The 21664-nt window shown below is 41.7% G+C and overlaps 1 protein-coding gene across 2 annotated transcripts in view; it reads left to right on the forward strand.

Moving 5' to 3' along the window:
• The window catches only part of CDK17 (cyclin dependent kinase 17), a 189110-nt gene that overhangs the window by 74143 nt on the left and 93303 nt on the right, over positions 1–21664 (forward strand). Inside the window, exons 1-2 of one of the 2 annotated variants that reach the window (XM_048835535.2) lie at positions 3304–3724; positions 21237–21385. In XM_048835535.2, coding sequence (XP_048691492.1) covers positions 21268–21385 — 118 coding nt within the window. In that variant the 5' untranslated portion in view covers positions 3304–3724; positions 21237–21267. Of the gene's footprint in view, positions 1–3303; positions 3725–21236; positions 21386–21664 lie in introns of those variants that run through there. The other variant, XM_048835534.2, reaches the window with a different exon arrangement.

Here is a 21664-nt window from a genome sequence, read left to right on the forward strand (position 1 = left end):
TATTTGAAAAAGAAGGTGTAAGCACCCTACATCAGCAGGTGTGACTACATCAGACATGTCCAATCCCTGTTTGACATACTACAGATGCAGACAAAAGAGAAGCTGTCTCTACCTATGAGCCAGGTTGAGACAGCCAGAGTGAAGGTTATCTGTTGTTCTTCCTTTTCATTCTCACCTGTATGCAAGAGAACAGAGACAATGTTATCCTGTGCCAGTTGAGGGACATCAGTCTTTACTACAACATCCTGTGGTAAATTCTTTGGTGCTGTCTGCAGCACAGGAGGGGGTGAGGGGATGGGAAGTCACCTTCTTCTGCCAGGAGAGAAGAATGTAAGCTGTGTGCTTTTGGCAGGGGAGCCTATTCCTATGGCTCACTAGGCCTTCCGGTGGCTGACTATCAAGTCATTGTGTTCTGCTACAGTTACGCTCTGTGGGATGCCATGAGCCCTATGCTGGACTCCTTTCCTGAGGAAGAGAAGGAAGTGGTTAAGACTCTGGTCACTGAGGATTGTACACTCATGCAGCGCTATGAGCAGCACACAATGACTTAGATGTCAATGCAAGAACAGTGACCACAGGAGCGGCTCTTAGGAGGTACTCCTGGCTGAGATCCTTTTGGTCTTACAGCTGGATCCCGAGGAAAATAGAAAACCTCCCTTTTTGAGAGTACGGGCCTTTTTAGTGATGAAATCAGTGAAGCCCTGGAAAAGGTTATGGCTGCTGCACCTTTCCTGGGACTAACAGAGTCCTCTTCCTAAGCACAGAAGAGGTTTTACTACCTAACATTCCACTTCCAAAAGACAGGCTTCTTCACAATACCAAGGGATACACTTCCAGAGGTGAAACTAGCCACTCCTTTAACCTACTAATGGAAAACAACCTCAGCATTATTGAAGCAGGATTCCTAATCTCATGCCTCACAGCCCTCAACATCAGCCTCCAAAAAACAGTTTTGAAGATGCAGTCAAGCGCTATGCACTGACTTGCACCAGTTCTCCATGCCTTCTTCCCATCCCAGGGTGGATTTGATTTAAATCAAATTGATTTAAATCACTAGTCAGGAAGACTCTATTTAATCATGGATTTCTACATAAAAGTGCATTCTTGTTGGTTGTTATAACCTTAATAAATACTCTTCACAATTCAGAGATAGATGTAGGTTTCATTTTTAGAAGGTACCCACTATACATTTTTAAAGTGATTTATTTTGAAAACTTTTCAGATTAGTTTTACATCTATATCAGAAAATGAATGATTGGTTATTTCATTTACCAAAGGTAATTGAAGCAGATATTTATAAGTTATTGGAGGTAAACTGTCTCCAATTCAACAGGTTAATCATTAATATTTGGAGGATTTTCTTGCCATGCTGTATTAGGATGAGAACATCACCAAACAGACATTTTAATTGTTTTATTTAACTAAAACAGCAATGTTATGTATTCTGGATTTTTTTCTTCAACAGCAAACACATAATATTTTAACAAAACAAGCATATGAATTTTTAAATTTAGTTAAACATTTGCATTTTTTAAAATCGGGTTTGTTTTTGTTAAAATTGTTAACTAAAATAGTTAAATGGATAAAAAAAAATTAAATAGACTATGTCAGCCAGGTCAGCATGAGAAACGTAAAATATTGGCTTCTGCAGCTAACTCAGTCGTCTCTTCACCTTCATTTTCCTGTTTGTTCATAATTTGGAAAAGAAAAACAAGCTTTCGTGCTTTTTTCAGCTCCCAAACGATTTCTCAATTTGGAATGAATTAGTCCACAGGAAGAAGATATTCTTTCTACTCTGACAGAAGAAGCTACTGCTGTTAAAAGTGAGATTATCACTTCAACAGTCTCTAAATCCAAGTGCTTAAGTGACTTCCACCAGTTCACTGGTGTGACTTTCTTTAAGACATCATCAGCAAAAATATATTTCTTGAATGGTTCTTATTCCCAAACTGGGTCTCTTTTACAGCCTGCTGCCATTTTAGGTTTTCCCTTCTAGTGAGAATGGTATGTTAGATCTCAAATCAATGAAGGCTACACTCAGAAAGACCTCAAGACTTCTGGAATATGCTGCTCAAACAGTTTCACTTTTGTTTCTACTGCCTGTCCCTCCCTTCTCACATTCATCTCCAGACTTCTTCTCCTTGTCCAGATCTATTCCTCCCCCAACAATCTTCTATTCACTGAACTTTTTGAAACTTTGCACTTTTAGAGAGAGGTAAGGGATTGACTCTGTGTACACAAATTTGCAGAGAGACAATAGGGTTGAGGTCTGTTATTTCTCACCTCTATATATTATTTATTTATTTATTTAAAACATTTTTGCTGTTAACAAGCATGTTATCTCTGGAGACACAAATCCACAGTTTGAGAACTGCAAAACTAAGCATCTCTGATGGTATCTTCTAGACTGAGCACTGAGTCCCATTGGGAAGATAGAAAGATTAACTTAAATAATCTATAGAGAAGCCCCTGGAACTCCATAAAATTGGGTCCCTAATCCATGAACTTTTGGAACTCATTTACAAAATGTATCTTAAACATGACATGAATATATTGTTTCATACTATAGAATTAGAATTTATAATCCCTATTGCATGATGAGATATCTTTGAACTATAATGTATCTTAATTAAAACTATCTTTAGATAGGTTTTTTTCCTCAAAAAGCATTTTATAAAAAAAAAATCCGATTTAAATAAAAAATATCTGATTTTTTAAATTATTTTTTTTTAAATAATTAATTTTTATCCAACCTGTCCCATCCCCACTCTTTGGACCTTGTTTCTCTTCCTCTTACAGAGCTTGATGCACAATTATCTCTGATCACTTATTGCTGGACACAGCCTGTGACATATTCCATCTGGTTCTGCACCAGACTACATCACTATCCTGTCTCCTTCCGTCTTCAAGGACCCATCTCTTGAGAACATCTTGTTGGAAGAAGTGGATTCCCTTTTCTGGAAGGGAGCTTGTGGTGAGGCGGTGCCCAACCCCCAGGCAAGATTGGGCTGAACCAGACCTGAGAGGCTGCGCAGACCTGCAGCCAATCAGAGCAGGGAAAGAGTCAGCCAATCAGGGCCAGGCTAGGCCCTATATAAAGGCTGCCCAGGAGAGAAGCAGACAGTCTCTCCAAGACCTTCAAAGGAGAAGTTTGAGCGAGGAGACCAGCACCTGGGACAGCACAGCGCAGTGCAGTGCTGGGCAGGGTCAGGGTCAGGGGAGCAGAGGGGAACTCCAGCCCAGTACCTTCCGGGCTGCAGGCTACAAGGTGTGAAGGGGCCAAAGGGGAAGCGGCCCAGGGAGGAGAGGCAGACAAGGGGAGTGAAGGAGGGCAGGGAGGCTGCCGCCAGAGAGTCTCTGGGCCGGAGCTCAGAGTAGAGGGCAGGCCTGGGTCGCCCCCTTCCCCATTGTATTACACCTGGCCGTTAGAAGTGGCCATAGCGGACTGCACCCGACCCCTGACAGAAGGGGTAAGACTTTGGGGTGTGGTTGGCCATGGCGGCTGGGGCGAAGCGGAAAGACTGCTGTTATACACACACACACACCCCCGGAAGGGAGTGAGCGTGGACTAGGAGGCAGCGTCCTGAAGAGGACGCCGCGAGAAGGGAGCAACACAGGTCCAGACACCAACCAAGGGCGAGAGACGGACAGGACACCACCAGCGGAGGGCGCTCCACATGGACTGAGCTAATTCCTGGAGGTACCAACAGGAGGCGCTGCGGTGGTGAGTCCCAACCCTATCACAGAGCTATAAAGTTGGTTCTAGGAGAACACTGAGAAAAAAGTTTTTGTTCCTGCTATTCCTGATGTCAAGCAGAGGAAAGATCTGAGACTCATTCGGGACCTCAGAAATCTCAACGGGTGCATAAGAATATTGAAGCTCAAGATGCTTGCTCTAGAGGACATTGTCCCTTCCTTGTTCTGGGGAGTTTGGTATTCGATTCTTTACTTAAGCATGTCTACTTTCATTTGGCAACCAAACATACATTGAGTACTTGAAGTTCAATATGGGTACAAGACACCTACCAATTTAGAATCTTTCATTTTGGCTTGTCCGCAGCACTGTGCGTCTTCATCAAGTGTCGCATGGTGGTTGCTGTTCACTTCAGATGCTAAGGAATATCTGGACTGCTGGCTTGAGGGCAAGCTCTCAACAGCATCTCTCTTCAGCAGACTTGTTACAAATTTTGGGTCTGGTACTAATCAATATTTTCATTAATGGCGTGGATAATGGAGTGGAGAGTATGCTTATAACATTTGTGAATGACACCACGCTGAAAGGGGTTTGGAGGATGGGATTAGAATTCAAAAGGACCTTGATAAATTGGAGAATTGATCTGAAATAAACAAGATTCAATTCAATAAAGAAAAGTACAAAATACTGTAGTTAGGAAGGAAAAATCAAATGCACGACAACAAATTGGGGAATAACTGGGTAGGGGCTAGTGCTGCTGAAAAGGATCTGGTGGTTGTAATGGATCATAATTTGAAAGTGAGCCAACAGTGTGATGCTGTTGTGAAAAAGGCCAGTAGCCTTTTAGTACGCCCTATGGGGTGTATTAAAAGGAGGGTCATATGTAAGACACAGGAAGTAATTGTCCCACTGTATTCCGCACTGGTGAGGCCTGGGGTGGAGTATTGTGTCCAGTTCAGGGTGTCACACTTTAGGAAGGGTGCGGACAAACTGGAGAGATTCTAGAAGACAGCAACAAAAATGATAAAAGCTTTAGAAAACCTGACTCTTGAGGGGAAAACTGAGCATGTTTAGTCATGAGAAAAGCTGACTGAGAAGGGATCTGATAAGTCTTCAACTACATTAAGGGCTGTTATAAAGAGGACAGTGTTTAATTGTTCTCCATGTCTATGGAAGGTAGTACAAGAAGTAATGGGCTTAATCTGCAGCAAGGGAGATTTAGGTTAGATATTAGGAAAAACTTTCTAATTAATCACAGGAACAGGTTACCTAAGGAGGTTGTGGAATCCCTGTCCTTGGATGTTTTTAAGAATATATTAAACAAACATCTGTCATGGATGGTCTAGGTGGTCCTGCCTCAGCTCAGGGAATAGACTGGGTGACCATGTGTCCGTTTTAGCCCTACATTTCTATGATTCTATGTGTAGCCTCCTCCGATAACCGGGACTGTTGATTACCTGGGAGAAATTCTTTGTGCAGATTGAAGTGAGGATCACTTTTTTGGAGCAATCCTGGACTCCACTCAGGGCCTTTCTTCCAGAAAAGAGATTTTTCAAGATTTGGGACTCTAACTACTTCAGGGAACAGCCAGTACAAGACTGTCACAATTTAGGGCAACTATACTGTGTTCTCCCTCTGTGGTTCAGCAAGGGCACCTTTTCTTAGGTTTTGGCTCCCCAGACATTGTCTCTTGGATGTAGACACTCGCTCTCTCCTTCCTGACCACGGTATTTCCAGGCTGCAGAGCACCCTGTCTACACTATGAATTCCCCAGCAAAGTCAAACTGTCTAAGCAGGCCTGCTTTACTTTTTTCTTCAGAGATGGTAAACCGTGTAATTGCCACAGTTAAGTTACCACACAGCTCTTTCTGAAGAGGGACATTTATTCTTAAGGTAAAAGCATTACAGAGAAAATATTTAAAACAATAAAAGAACCTCCAAGCATCCTAACAAGCTTACCAGAGATCACCCCTTGACTGCCACAAGGGCCCTGGCCTGTGAAAAGTCCTTTGAACCCCACCAAAGGGTTTTCCTGTGGTTACAATTCATAATCCCTTTTGCTCAGCGCAAGAACACAGACTGTGCCAAGTCCTTCCAACCCACCCCAAGAAGGACTGGGATCATGCTTGGACAGACAATTCCGTCCATTTGTTGGGTCAGAAAGAAGGCCCTATGTCAGTTTTAACTCAGGCCATTGAACCCAGAATCCTTTCATTGTCGGTTGCACAGGCGCCAGCTTCTAATTTTCCCTTGGGGTGCTCAGCGCCAGGCCCCACCCCAACTCCACCCTTCCCCCACCTCCGCCCTGCCTCTTCCCACCCCCACTCCACCCCTTCCCCCCAAGGGCCTGCCCCGTCTCTTCCCGCTCCTGCCCCACCTCTTCCCCACCTCTTTCCACCCCATCCCCCGAGCACGCCTGTCTGTGATCCTCCCTCTCCCTGTTGTTCCATGGCATGCAGGAGATGCTGGGAGGGAGCAGGAGGAGTTGATTGATGGGGGCCCCAGGTGGGTACACCTGGGGGTCCATACTCCATATGAACATATAAAAGCTCAGAGTATTGAGCTGGGCCCTCGAGACCTTTCACTTGTCTGTGTAGCACAGGTGCTTACAGACAGCACCATAGCTATGTACTGCATCAACAAGCAGGGAAGTGTGCATTCCCAGCTCTTGTCTGGGAGACAAGGAATCTATGGCTGTGTTACATCCAAACCATATCCATCGCAGTCACCCTTCACCTAGCAGGAGAGGAGAGCGTGGAGGAAGTCTCAGTCAGCAGGTCATCTCGGGATCAACTTGAGTGATCCTTGGAACCCGCGGTCCTCAGAGCCCTGTTTCACAAGTTCAGTAACAGACCTCTATAATACAATAAGACTTACCAATTTGATCCAACATTTGCATGTTTGTGAAGCATCCTGGTGTATTCTAAAATCATCTAGCACGGTGACGGGCAACCTGCAGCCCATCAAGGTAATCTGATTGCGGGCCAAGAGATATTTTGCTGATGTTGACCACCTGCAGACACAGCCCCCCACAGCTGTCAGTGGCCGCGGTTCGCCGTTCCTGCCAATGGGAGCTGTGGGAAGCTGCAGCCAGCAAGTCCCTGTGGCCTGCTCTTCATGCCATTAGTTGGGAACAAATAATTTATCCAAATTACCAGTTCCATCAGTGTAAAGAAATTGGGTTATACATTTTTTTAGTGTGGCTGGAAAGGTTTGCAAAATTAAGTTGCTTAATATTAGGTAAATTAAGATTATCAGAAGACGAACCATTCAGATGACATCAGAAAAATAACAGATAAAGTGAAATTAGGTCAGGAATTTTCAAACTCTGTTAACTGTGGACCAGAATTTAAGAGATTATCTCATGACCATTGCCTTTTCTGTTCCTAGTTGTGTGGGCCACTTCCCTTGGTATTTGCAAGCAAATGACATCCCACTGGCTTCCCACCTGATATCAAATTTAAGCTTCTAGACACTACCTTCAAAGCTGTATACAACTGTGCCCCCAGGTTCTCATCCTAGAGTCACAATGTCTCGGTGTGCTTCAGACATGACCACCCTGCCCTTTTTGATATTGCTAAATGGGAGGGTAGCTTCAGCTGTATGGGAATGGAGAACCTGAAACGGGGAGAGTTTGGTGTTACCAGTCTGGGTCATATAGATATGTTCAAATTTTAAGTGAAATAAAGTACAGTTTGTTTTCAGTGTTATGCTCTAGAGATTAAGGCTAAACAATATTGGGGATAAGGGGAAGGGCCGTTACTAGATCTGTTGAAATCCTAATTTTATATGTCTACCTTTAACTCTTATGAATTAATGGTGACGATGATGGAAAGTACATTTTTGTGTATAGAAAAATATTTATAGTCTTACAGCCATTGTGTATTTAAAGCTAAGGTTCAGCAATGTGAGTTGGGGTTTCTCAGGAAACGATAGTGTTTTATTTCTGAGCAAAATATCAAAGGAGTCTTATACAACAGCAAATTGCACATATTCATAAAAAGCAGCAATCTCTTTAATTTAGTGTTGCTTGATTCAGTTCACATTGGCGTATGGATGGAACAAATATGTCTCTGTCAGTTTTGCTGTATCTTATCAGATAAAAGCGGCAAAGAGTCCTGTGGCACCTTATAGACTAACAGACGTATTGGAGCATAAGCTTTCATGGGTGAATACCCACTTCGGCATCTGACGAAGTGGGTATTCACCCACGAAAGCTTATGCTCCAATACGTCTGTTAGTCTATAAGGTGCCACAGGACTCTCTGCCACTTTTACAGATACAGACTAACACGGCTACCCCCTGATACTTATCAGATCGTTTGTGTCCTCATTCTGTCTATCTCCAAAAACTAGGATTGCCATTAGTTACATTCAAGTGTGTGTTTTTAATATCTGACATTCCACTGTAGAATAGTTAGGTTGAAGACCATTTGTTCAGTATAGATTTAATATATTCCTTGCATTTTAAAAAATGGAACAGTCATGAATATTATGCTCTATGTTTTAAAGCTCAAAAAATAAAATGACAGTGCAGATTCTTTTTACAGTTGGTAAGGGCTTCAGGGAAAAGAATCAGCAGTCTTGTTGCATTGAGTCAAAACTATTCATTCCAAATAGGTAACTGTAAAGTAACTTAGATTTAAATTTTCGATTTAAATCAGATCTTCTTTGTTTCCTGAAGAAAGAAGTGCTTACCTTTTTTAATTAGGGGAAATTAGAAATGTCATTTAGCAGCCAAAATTTCCCCATTAATTTTTTTGTTTGTTTTAGACTGAGTGTATCTATTCTCTTGACTACTCCTCAAATTATTGCAGACTTTGAGACCCATGTTGTGTATAGTGGTTGTGTTGGATCATATTTTTGGATTTTTCTCTGAACCCTCATTTTCTCCTGCCCAGGACTAATAGATGTCTTCTAATCAGGTAGGCTGCAGTGAGGAATCAACTAAAGAATGTTGGCATCTCTGGCTCTTAGCTGGTGGTCACTCCCTCCCACCCCGTCTCCTTCATTGATTGCCAGCAATGCAGATTGTCTAAGAAAATGTCTTTGACCACAATAGTAGCGGCAGGTTTTTTATTTTAGAAGTTGAATTCCCATGGAAGGAAGAAGTGACTGAAGAACAGTTCCCCTTACTTCTCCCCCATATTAATGTCTGTTTGTTTAAATTGTTCTGGTACAACTGGTGAAGCCTACTCATCTGCAATATTACTTCTTAACTTGTGGTCTTACGAATAGCATTCCAGGGTAATTACAAGGTCATGATTGTGGTTCCTGTATTCTAGAGCAAGAAGAGGGGACGATATCCTGACTAAATGATTGGCTAGTCTGACCTCTATCCTTTCAAATGCCCCAATATTTTGTGAAAAGGGTCCTTTTAAAATGCCCAGTTCCATGAAGCTTGTAGCAGCCATGATAAAACTCCTTGTAATATTTCACAACTGTATTCATCTAGGAATTTTTTTTCCACTGCGGGTCACAGTAGTGTTGCAATCCCAGAATGAGTACAGAAAATTCTTCTTTCAGTGGGCACCCTATTGAAGGCTCGTTCCTTCCTACTCCCTGATTCAGATGCTACACTTTCTGAGACTCTCAGTATTATGTGTAAAGGTGATATTCCCTTGACTGCATCTACCCTTCAAAATGTTATAAAGATTTATTCTAAAAAAGCTCACCCCACAGATGAATAACACAATTATTCTTATACTCATAGATGATAGAGATTAGAAAAACCTTTTAGATAATCTAGCTCAATGGTTCTCAAACTGTGGGTTAGGACTCCAAGGTGGGTTGGGGTCACCAGAGCTGGCGTTAGATTTGCTGGGTCCCGTGGCTGAAACTGATGCCCGAGCCCTACTGCCCAGGTGGTGGGGCTCAGGTTACAGTCCCCCACCCGCACCCAGGCGGCAGGGCTCCGGTTTTGGCTTTGCCTCTCCCCCCGGGGCAGTGGGGCTTCGCCGGGCTCAGGCTTCAGTCCCCCCTTCTGGGGTCATGTAGTAATTTTTGTTGTCAGAAGGGGGTTGCAGTGCAATGAAGTTTGAGAACTGCTGATCTAGCCCATGTGTCTGCCAGTACAAGAATGATCTATGTAGTATTTATTTATTTATTTGTTTGTTTTTACTTTTCTGCTTCATCAGTAGGACCACTCATTTGGGTAAAATTGTATATATTCTTAAATCTGTGTAGGATCAGGGTCCCATGTAAAGGCATCTTTTATCCTCAGTTTTTGCCCATATGGAAAATCAGAGAGAACTTGTCTGTCTGTCGGACTGCCTTAGGTAGAGTTGTACCTAGATAGGCTGTTCTTTAGATCCACTCACAGGCTTTTTGTGCTTTTTGAGAAGAGCACAGTTTGGGACATACAGGCTTCAAAGAAGACATTAGGATAGTGAACTAAAATCACACACATCTAGTCTGTCCTTTCCCATGAGGGAAAAATTTAGGTCCATAATTTTGGAAAAGAAAAAATAAACACAGAAACATAATTCCAGACCTCTTTTTATGCAATAAGCAAGTCCTGAACAGGAAATATAAATGCTCTCAATGGAATATTCTTAAAATTCATTTTCTTAAAATGAGAATTTCCTGTCCTTGAATGCAAGGTATTAACATCAGTTGAAACAGCAAGTCACTATCCAAGTTTTCCCATACTGCTCTAATGAAGTTCCTTAGTCCCAGCCTGCAAAGCTCCTGCTTTTCTAGACATGGGTCCTCTTGAGCAGAAATTGTGAAGTGGTCAGACCAGTGGTGTGGTTTTGCTGCGTGTACAAATTTAGACTAGGGTAAGAGGAAAAATACTTCAAAAAACTTCTGACATAACTGGGTTTGTACAGTGGTCCAGTATCCTCTTCCCCTCCAACATCCTCCATTGCTGGACTCCTGGCTCTTTCTACCTGTACTGTTGTCATTCCTGGACAGGATCATCTTTCCTTCCTCTGCTCTCTCCTACATTGTACCTGGACATGATCGGTTTGTCACTGACTCTCTGCTGCATCTGGCTTTCTCAGACTTCTGGTTTCAAGTCCCAAAGATCCTGACTTCGTCCATGTCTGAATGTACTTACCACAGCGTGTCATCTAGTCTTTCTGTGTTCACTTAAGAACATATGTATGGTTTCCTTTTGTGAATGTGTACTCTCACCAGCACACGCCTTCATCTGATTCTACCCTTTTGTTTAGAATGCTCCATATCAATAGGCAAGAAGGCGAGTGAGTCAACTTAAAGGGATACCATCCGTTTAAAAGTAATGGTGTAAATAATGTTACTAAAAATGTTATAGATCATGACAGTGACATGATTTTTAAAATCCTGTTTTACTTTACTTGTTGCATATCCCTCAGTTTAGACAATGAGTATCAATTAAATGTTTTGCCTTTTCACTGGGTTTTCCTGTTTTATGTTTTCTCCTCTATTGCTGGGTGAAAGAGCCATACAAGTGAGGATAAATATATGTACAACAAGGGGAGTAAGGGCTTATTGTGCACATATCTGTAAGCAGCTACAGCTAAATGATTGTCCTAGTCATAACTGCTGCTGTTGTCTCTCTTGCTGCCTCTTTCTGCACAGGAGTTCCCTCCTTCCTTGTTCTCATCTTATCCCCCACCCCTAGCAAGTGAGCCCCCCTCCCCCAAATCCAACTTCAAGCCAGACCATCAGAACAGAGAGACAAAATGCCAAAGAGGCTTAGCAGTCCAGCACCCCTGGAAGTTGGTGCTCAGGGGCACCCCTAGAACCAGCCCTCAATATAAGTATCTATCCATCCCACACACCTTCACTTGTCCCTTCTCCCTGGCACTGTCTCCTGCTGTTCAGTTCTGTGGAGGGGATTGAGTTTGGGGAGTTCTGCACATGTTACTCTCCCATCCTTGTTCCTTTCTTGTTTCTGTGAAAGGGACAAGGGATAGAGAAACTTGCTGCCTTTTGTCCTAGATCCTATATTAAAGGCTTGATGGGTAGGGTTTCTCCAGGCCCCTGTTGTCCATGCTTCTCAGTCTTAAGGCTTATGTGGAAGAGGCTAGGGCTTACTTCTGCTCCCATGGGGAGAACTGGAGGCAGGATCAGGAGGTTGGGAAATGTTTCTCCAGCATTTACTTCACAGACTGATCTCTGTTTCTTGCTGCCGTTTGCTTTGGCAGAGGTGGATGGTTCCATTCCTCTTCTGACATCAACATTAGTGATTGTGGAAGTTTACTACTTCCTGCTTTGTTCTGGACTGTTCCAAATTTTTCTTTGGTCTTATGCGTGGGGGTGGGGGAGGGAGCCTTCTCCTTACCTTCCTTGCTGGGTGTCTTCTGCCTTTTCTCCCAGTCCTGCTGGGGGGCTGTCTGTTGGATGCCTTCTGTCTTATTGCTTCTGAAAGACCAAAGGACTAGGCTGCCTCAAATACTGCAAGGTGCTCTGGGCCTCTGCAAAGGTCTTGGGAAGATAAAACGGACTTCCACATACCACTCACTCTGCCCAGCTCCCAGCACTCCCCAGGACTGTGCAGACACTAAATGTAGAAGAATAGCGGTAGCTCTACTGTAGTGTCACTGTTAGGATGAGAAAGCACATGAGCTTTCCCCAGAGTGGGAACCGTGTGTCGTACTCGTGCTTGAGATAGGTGAGTGGCAGACACCACTGATTTGGCCGACGGAATTTACCCTCTCTACTTACATGCACATCATACATCATTTGAAAGCTTATGGCTACTTTGAGATGACATATGATGTGGAGCTGTCAGGTGGTACTGTTACCATAGAAATAGGGATAAACGATGACACCATCAACATGTTAAAATGACCACTTTGTAATGTTTGCATTTTTCTTTTAGTTCAATGATTCTGCGTATTATTTCAAGACATAAAATTGTATTTCTTTTTGACCTCAAAGCATCACAACAACAATCTAAATGGTAAAACAAAATCTAATAATTTTGTACCAGTGTCACTGGAATGTAATAGTACTGGTGACATTTCTAGTCAACATGATAATCATCATCTTGTTCATCATTATAATCTCTGTCAAGAGGGTGTGGATTAACACAGTTTTCATTGCCTTGACATGTACACAGTTTTCTGCAGGGAAGATTGTTCTGACTGCAGACACATTTGACTATGCAGCGACCCTTTTGGTACAAGGCAGATAAGATCTTGTAGAAGTTCAGATGCCACAGGGCCTTTGAATACAAGAAGTATTTCATCCACATTTTTCTATCCATGTTGCAATGGTGATCCAGTATATGGTTTATCTGTGTGCAAAGACATCGAAATCTTTGTTTGCCAAGATGCTCTTTTCACATACTCTTCCAAACTCTCCTCACATGGTGGGAGTTTGGCCAATGACTTGTCCTTTTTGATGGCTGGATTGAGGTGCAAGCAATTCTGGTTTCTCTGGATATATCTACACTGCAGTTAGACACCCCCAGCTGGCTCATGCCAGCTGACTCAGGCAAAGGGGATGTTCGAATGCAGTATCAATGTTTGGGCTCGAGCTGACCCTCCCACCTCTCAGGATCCTAGAGCTTGGGCTCCAGATGGAGCGTGAATGTCTACAGTGCAATTAAACAGCCTCTTAGCCTGAGTCAGCTGGCATGGGCCAGCTGCAAGTGTCTAATTGAAAAGTAGACATACCCTTTGGGTCTTCTTTTCTTTCTCACTCTGGTCATACAACTTTGCTATCAGTTTCTTTGCTGCAGAAATTTTGGCTTGTCTGTTACTCTCTCCCAATTTGGCAAGATCTCTGAAGTGGTAAATTCCCTTTGTTTTGACAACATTAAACTCAGATTTTTTTCCCCAGTACCAAATATGAATGACACAGAGTTGCATTCCGTTTACACGTTCACATCAGTAAGTATGTTACAGAAGTCCGGAGTGAGTGCATCTCAAATTGCATGCACAGGTATGAAGCACCACTTCTCAGTTGTGCTGGTAACGGTGCCTGTTTTGATCCACATGTTATCTGTGTGTTCCATTTTTGGAAAGTAGTGAACAGCAACGACCAAAATATCTGTATTGGATGACCTAATTCCTGTGATTACTTTGATACCAAGAGACCCAAATACCATATTAGTACATACAGCATGCACAGACATCCTTGGGTCTGCTTCTCTTGAGTACCGTATAAGTCTTTGATTCTTCAGCATCTCTGCTGGTGATAGACTTTGTCACTTCACCATTGAAAACACCTGCAGCAAGAAAGTGTGTTTGTGTTGGGTCTGCTCCTGCACTCTCGGATGCATTTTGAACCATATACTCACAAGGAGTTTTACAAGTTTCTGCTTGTTGGATGTCACATTTAGAAACTTTTTCCTTGGAGAGACAGTGTGTCCACCAAACATCTCATATTTCTTGGATCCAACCTTAGATCCTATCTGATGCTGTCTTTCTGTACTTTTCACAGAGTTACTGTTGTCATATCTGTCAAGACTTCAGTTACAGAATTAGCTTTATCATATCCTTTTAGGACCTGCCTCAAGTGTTCATCAGCCAGTTCATTGAATGTATGGAATTTGTCTTCAGCCATCATTTCTGATGTACACTATGTTTTCTTTTTTGCATGCTCTTGATTCCTGGATTCTTTCATCTTGAGATTCCAGCTGTTGCCCTAATTCAGCTTTGTCTGTTTTTCTCATTATTCCACCAGCATGGAAGAGGGAATTAGGAATGGGACCTATTGAGTGACTGAGAACAATTGCCGCTGACACATCCTCTCTGCACCCGACCCACAGATCCAAGTCTGAATCACGTCCCCCACAAGCTGCAGGCTTAACTGAAAACCGCTTAAGAACCCTTATTTTGCTTACTTTTCTGTCCCTATTTCCCTTACCCGAAATAAGCAAACGGAAAATAACAGACCAGTAACCACTTTGTCTGTTCTCCAGCCACCACACTTAAAACTCACTTAAAATCACTACAAGTGTCTCAAAGCAATCAGCTGTGCACAGATCCTGCTTGACTACACCACAGTGACAGACTGGGTCACAGAAACCCCCTTGGGACTGCCACCCGATGTGCTGAGAACTACCTCTAAGCCCATTTTCGCTGGCAGCTTGGGACTTCAGTTCCCTGCCTTGTTGTGTCAGACATGCTAGCCTGCTACAAACACAGATCCAAGTCTGAACCACATCCCCACAAGCTGCAGGCTTAACTGAAAACGGCTTAAGGAATTGCTCCTGATCCAGGACTCAGATACCCAGCTTCCAATGGGGTCCAAATACCAAATAAATCCGTTTTACCCTGTATAAAGCTTATACAGGGTAAACGCTATAACACTGATAGAGAGCTATGCACAGCTGTTTGCTCCCCCAGGAATTAATTACTTGCTCTGGGTTAATTAATAAGTAAAAAGTGATTTTTGTTAAATATAAAAAGTAGGATTTAAGTGATTCCAAGTAATAACAGACAGAACGAAGTAAGTTACCAAGCAAAATAAAATAAAACATGCAAGTCTAAGCCTAATATAGTAGGAAACTAAATGCAGGTAAATCTCACCCTCAGAGATGTTCCAATAAGCTTCTTTGACAGACTAGACTTCCACCTAGTCTGGGTCGAACAATCACTCTCACCCCCGTAATTACTGTCCTTTGTTCCTGTTTCTTTCAGGCATCTCTTTGGGGTGGAGAGGCTATCTCTTGAGCCAACTGAAGACAAAATTGAGGGGTTTCCAGGGGCTTATATAGTCTTTCTCTTGTGGGTGGAAATCCCTCTGTTCTCCTTTGTAAAATCCCCTCAACAAGATGGAGTTTTGCAGTCACCTGGGCAAGTCACGTCTATGAATGATTCCCCTTTTTGCAGGCCAGTGTCATTGTTTGCATGTTAGTTTGAATATTCAAAGGGAAAGCTAAGATGTGGATTGGTGTCTCCCGTAGTTCATTGTTAGTTAAGTACTCTCAATTACTTGAATAACCCCTTCACACTATGACAGGTTTCAGAGGAACAGCCGTGTTAGTCTGTATTCGCAAAAAGAAAAGGAGGACTTGTGGCACCTTAGAGACTAACCAATTTATTTGAGCATGAGCTTTCGTGAGCTACAGCTCACTATGTTGACCAAATCTGCCTTATGTGCTTGCTACAGCAAACGCTTTAAACTCAAGCATAGAGCCAACGCTCATAACTTCAGATATAAAAATGGTACATGCATACAAATAGGATGAATACATTCAGTAGAACATAACCTTTGCAAAGATATGTTACGTGGCATATCTAGCATAAAACATGTTCTAGTTATGTCACATTTACACTCATAAGTATACCCCCATAAAGCATTACAGGGTGCCACGTCACATAGGTAATTACAATTTAAAACTTTCTACCGTGCAGACTACATGCTACATTATATGTACAACAACTTACAGATGGAGAGGCATTACATTAGGAATTACCATACATTTATAGTGTTGTAAGCGACACGAGAAGTAATTCTTCTGCTCTACTCTGTGCTGATTAGGCCTCAACTGGAGTATTGTGTCCAATTCTGGGCACCACATTTCCGGAAAGATGTGGACAAATAGGAGAGAGTCCAGAGAAGAGCCACAAAAATGATTAAAGGTCTAGAAAGCATGACGTGTGAGGGAAGATTGAAAAAATCAGGTTTGTTTAATCTGGAAAAGAGAAGACTGAGAGGAGACAACACTTTTCAAGTATGTAAAAGGATGTTACAAGGAGAAGGGAGAATTCCCCCCCCCCCCCCCAAGGTCTGAGGATAGGATGAGAAGCAATGGGCTCAAATTGCAGCGAGGGAGGTTTAGTTTGGACATTAGGAAAAACTTCCTGTCGGGGTGGTTAAGCACTGGAATAAATTGCCTAGGGAGGTGGTGGAATCTCTATCATTGGAGATTTTTAAGAGCAGGTTAGACAAACACCTGTCAGAGATGGTCTAGATAATACTCAGTCCTGTCATGAGTGCAGGAGACTGAACGAGGTGACCTCTCAAGGTCCCTTCCAATCCTGTGATTCTATGATAGCTATCAGTTCTTCAGTACAAATTATGCCAGGTAATCTACTGCCACTTGTGCACAGTCTTCGGTATGAGAAAGATCTGGTCAGCAAATTTTAGTTGAAAATATAGAAAACTATTATCAGGAGGAGATACTATGACAATTATGAACATGCAATGTGAAAACATTTTGTGTTAGTATATTGCAAATTGTTGATATTCACCATTTTTGCTAAACAGCTCATCATTTCTGGAAGTAAATACTAGCCCATGCAACACCAGATTTTTTAATACATTGTCGTTTGCTATCTTTGACCGGAAAACAGAACATTAAGATGTTGAAATTAACTTAAAGTGTAAACTGTAGTCAGTCATGTTGAAGTGTTTCTGCACCAAAAATGACACTTTCTCATTTTGGGTACCATTGTGTCTCCTCAGCTGTTGGCTTACCACACCACTTGATAGTCTCACATCATACCTCATCAAAATGTACATAAAATAAGCTTTCAGATGATATATGATGTGGGTGTGTGTAGGATGGGTACACTAAACTCCAAAAATATTGCCCTTTCTGGAGAATTGTTGCACCTCCGAGATAGGAAGTGCTAAACTGACCTTCAACAGAACAGTGATTCTGACTATGTACAGGTTTCAGAGGAACAGCCGTGTTAGTCTGTATTCGCAAAAAGAAAAGGAGTACTTGTAGCACCTTAGAGACTAACCAATTTATTTGAGCATGAGCTTTCGTGAGCTACAGCTCACTTCATCAGATGTATACCGTGGAAACTGCAGCAGACTTTATATATACACAGAGAATATGAAACAATACCTCCTCCCACCCCACTGTCCTGCTGGTAATAGCTTATCTAAAGTGATCATCAGGTGGGCCATTTCCAGCACAAATCCAGGTTTTCTCACCCTCCACCCCCCCCACACAAATTCACTCTCCTGCTGGTGCTAGCCCATCCAAAGTGACAACTCTTTACATAATCAAGTCGGGCTATTTCCTGCATAAATCCAGGTTTTCTCACATCCCCCCCACCCCCATACACACACAAACTCACTCTCCTGCTGGTAATAGCTCATCTAAACTGACCACTCTCCAAGTTTAAATCCAAGTTAAACCAGAACATCTGGGGGGGGGGTGTTAGGAAAAAACAAGAGGAAACAGGCTACCTTGCATAATGACTAAGTCAGTCCCAGTCTCTATTTAAGCCTAAATTAATAGTATCCAATTTGCAAATGAATTCCAATTCAGCAGTTTCTCGCTGGAGTCTGGATTTGAAGTTTTTTTGTTTTAAGATAGCGACCTTCATGTCTGTGATTGCGTGACCAGAGAGATTGAAGTGTTCTCCGACTGGTTTATGAATGTTAGAATTCTTGACATCTGATTTGTGTCCATTTATTCTTTTACGTAGAGACTGTCCAGTTTGACCAATGTACATGGCAGAGGGGCATTGCTGGCACATGATGGCATATATCACATTGGTGGATGTGCAGGTGAACGAGCCTCTGATAGTGTGGCTGATGTTATTAGGCCCTGTGATGGTGTCCCCTGAATAGATATGTGGGCACAATTGGCAACGGGCTTTGTTGCAAGGATAAGTTCCTGGGTTAGTGGTTCTGTTGTGTGGTATGTGGTTGTTGGTGAGTATTTGCTTCAGGTTGCGGGGCTGTCTGTAGGCAAGGACTGGCCTGTCTCCCAAGACTTGTGAGAGTGTTGGGTCATCCTTTAGGATAGGTTGTAGATCCTTAATAATGCGTTGGAGGGGTTTTAGTTGGGGGCTGAAGGTGACCGCTAGTGGCGTTCTGTTATTTTCTTTGTTAGGCCTGTCCTGTAGTAGGTAACTTCTGGGAACTCTTTTGGCTCTATCAATCTGTTTCTTTACTTCTGCAGGTGGGTATTGTAGTTGTAAGAAAGCTTGACAGAGATCTTGTAGGTGTTTGTCTCTGTCTGAGGGGTTGGAGCAAATGCGGTTGTATCGCAGAGCTTGGCTGTAGACGATGGATCGTGTGGTGTGGTCAGGGTGAAAGCTGGAGGCATGTAGGTAGGAATAGCGGTCAGTAGGTTTCCGGTATAGGGTGGTGTTTATGTGGCCATTGTTTATTAGCACTGTAGTGTCCAGGAAGTGGATCTCTTGTGTGGACTGGACCAGGCTGAGGTTGGTGGTGGGATGGAAATTGTTGAAATCGTGGTGGAATTCCTCAAGGGCTTCTTTTCCATGGGTCCAGATGATGAAGATGTCATCAATATAGCGCAAGTAGAGTAGGGGCTTTAGGGGACGAGAGCTGAGGAAGCGTTGTTCTAAATCAGCCATAAAAATGTTGGCATACTGTGGGGCCATGCGGGTACCCATAGCAGTGCCGCTGATCTGAAGGTATACATTGTCCCCAAATGTGAAATAGTTATGGGTAAGGACAAAGTCACAAAGTTCAGCCACCAGGTTAGCCGTGACATTATCGGGGATAGTGTTCTTGACGGCTTGTAGTCCACCTGCACATCCACCAATGTGATATATGCCATCATGTGCCAGCAATGCCCCTCTGCCATGTACATTGGTCAAACTGGACAGTCTCAACGTAAAAGAATAAATGGACACAAATCAGATGTCAAGAATTCTAACATTCATAAACCAGTCGGAGAACACTTCAATCTCTCTGGTCACGCAATCACAGACATGAAGGTCGCTATCTTAAAACAAAAAAACTTCAAATCCAGACTCCAGCGAGAAACTGCTGAATTGGAATTCATTTGCAAATTGGATACTATTAATTTAGGCTTAAATAGAGACTGGGAGTGGCTAAGTCATTATGCAAGGTAGCCTGTTTCCTCTTGTTTTTTCCTAACACCCCCCCCCCCCCCAGATGTTCTGGTTTAACTTGGATTTAAACTTGGAGAGTGGTCAGTTTAGATGAGCTATTACCAGCAGGAGAGTGAGTTTGTGTGTGTATGGGGGTGGGGGGGATGTGAGAAAACCTGGATTTATGCAGGAAATAGCCCGACTTGATTATGTAAAGAGTTGTCACTTTGGATGGGCTAGCACCAGCAGGAGAGTGAATTTGTGTGGGGGGGGTGGAGGGTGAGAAAACCTGGATTTGTGCTGGAAATGGCCCACCTGATGATCACTTTAGATAAGCTATTACCAGCAGGACAGTGGGGTGGGAGGAGGTATTGTTTCATATTCTCTGTGTGTATATAAAGTCTGCTGCAGTTTCCACGGTATACATCTGATGAAGTGAGCTGTAGCTCACGAAAGCTCATGCTCAAATAAATTGGTTAGTCTCTAAGGTGCTATAAGTACTCCTTTTCTTTTGACTATGTACAGCGTGTTTCCAAATACACAAAGGAAACATACTGAAAAAGAGAAAATAATATTTTCTCTAATTTTTTATAATATTTGTAGCTACTTGTGTCATTTGTAAATCTAAAAAAAAATTCATATGGAAATGTGATTAAATTGACATTTTTAAAAATTTCTCATTGGAATTTTAAAAAACAAAATTGTGGCAACATATTAATTTATTTTGTGGAAACTTGTTTTTAAACTTGTGCCAGGTTTAAGGAGTGTTCTTATAATAAATATAAATCCAGTGTTTATTCTCCAACTTGTTTTAATTTTTAACAGTAAATTATAGGCCCTGATCTTATCTCAGGATCTGCAAATGCAGAGTCAATGAAGTCAATTTAAAATCTGCCCAAAATTAAAAATAAATAAATAAATAGTTTTAATAAAATCAAAGACTAAAAGAGAGGTCTTCATTAATAATAAAAATGCAAATATTTTTTAAAAGGAGACCTCAAATTAAAAATCACATTTCCACAATAGTAGTAACCCACACAACTATTAAAGTGAAAGAAATTAGAGAAAAAATATTATTTTCTCCGATTTTAGCTTTTTCAGTTCTTCATTTGTTTTCACTGGGTCTCTGCATGGACACAGGATCTGTACTGGTGGATCCCGATGCAGGATCAGAACCCTAGTAAGATACTGGTATAAACACAAATCCAGTGTAGTGTGCAAATTACATGGAAACTAATATGGGATGTTTTAAAGGTACAAACTATTTATGTAAAAATCACCTACCTTGTAAAACTATAATCTGCAGCTCTCTTCATCAGTTATTTATTTGGGCACATATAGCTTGCTATATCTATTTAGAAATTGTTTTCAGTATTAATTTGGTGCTTTATATTGTAAAATAAACAGTGCCTTAACTTGTAAAATTACTCGCTAACAATTTTAGTAGTCATTCTCTGAACATATTTCTAATTCACAAATTCTTAAAATGGTGTACAAATTACTTGATACAATTTTTTGTATATAGGCTATGTAGTAGAAATGGTTAAGTGCTGACATGAGTATTTGTCTTAATTTCAAAACCTAAAATGTGATTTTTTGTATTTTAAATTCCAGTAAAAAAGACATAATAAGCCAAAAGATCATGTGTATACAAGTAAACCATCTGCAATATTTCCCGCATTTGATATTTCATTTATTTATTTATTTTGCAACTCAAGTTTTTATTTGTTTTTTGGATTGTAGCAGTGTGCTCAGTAACTCAGTTCTACTAATATCCTATATTTTTTATATAATAATGGAATTCCACTCCCTCCTTTTTTTGTACAGGCTTCCTTAAGCCAGACTGATCATTGATAGAATGAAAAAGTTTAAGAGGAGACTTTCCCTAACCTTGCGTGGAAGCCAGACTATTGATGAGTCACTGTCTGAGCTGGCAGAACAAATGACAATTGAAGAAAACAGTAGCAAAGATAACGGTGAGTATGTTTCTCTCCTCTTCTTTTTAATTAAAAGGATTCTGTCAAACACGATAGTATTTTTTTAAAATAACATATTCCATTGTTTATAATATTTTAGAAGCTTGTTAGATTTTCTTTCCTTTCCATTTTGGCCGACATTAGGACTTTTTGTCCTTTTCGGTTTGCACATTGTATAACTTGCTTAATATTAAAGGTGAACTGAAATATTTTCTCAAAAATTACAATATTTTTAATGTACTTAATGTCCCAAATAGCAAGTGGTACAGAGACAATTTT

The sequence above is a fragment of the Caretta caretta genome, chromosome 1, assembly GCF_965140235.1.
Source record: "Caretta caretta isolate rCarCar2 chromosome 1, rCarCar1.hap1, whole genome shotgun sequence".
NCBI lineage: Eukaryota > Metazoa > Chordata > Testudines > Cheloniidae > Caretta > Caretta caretta.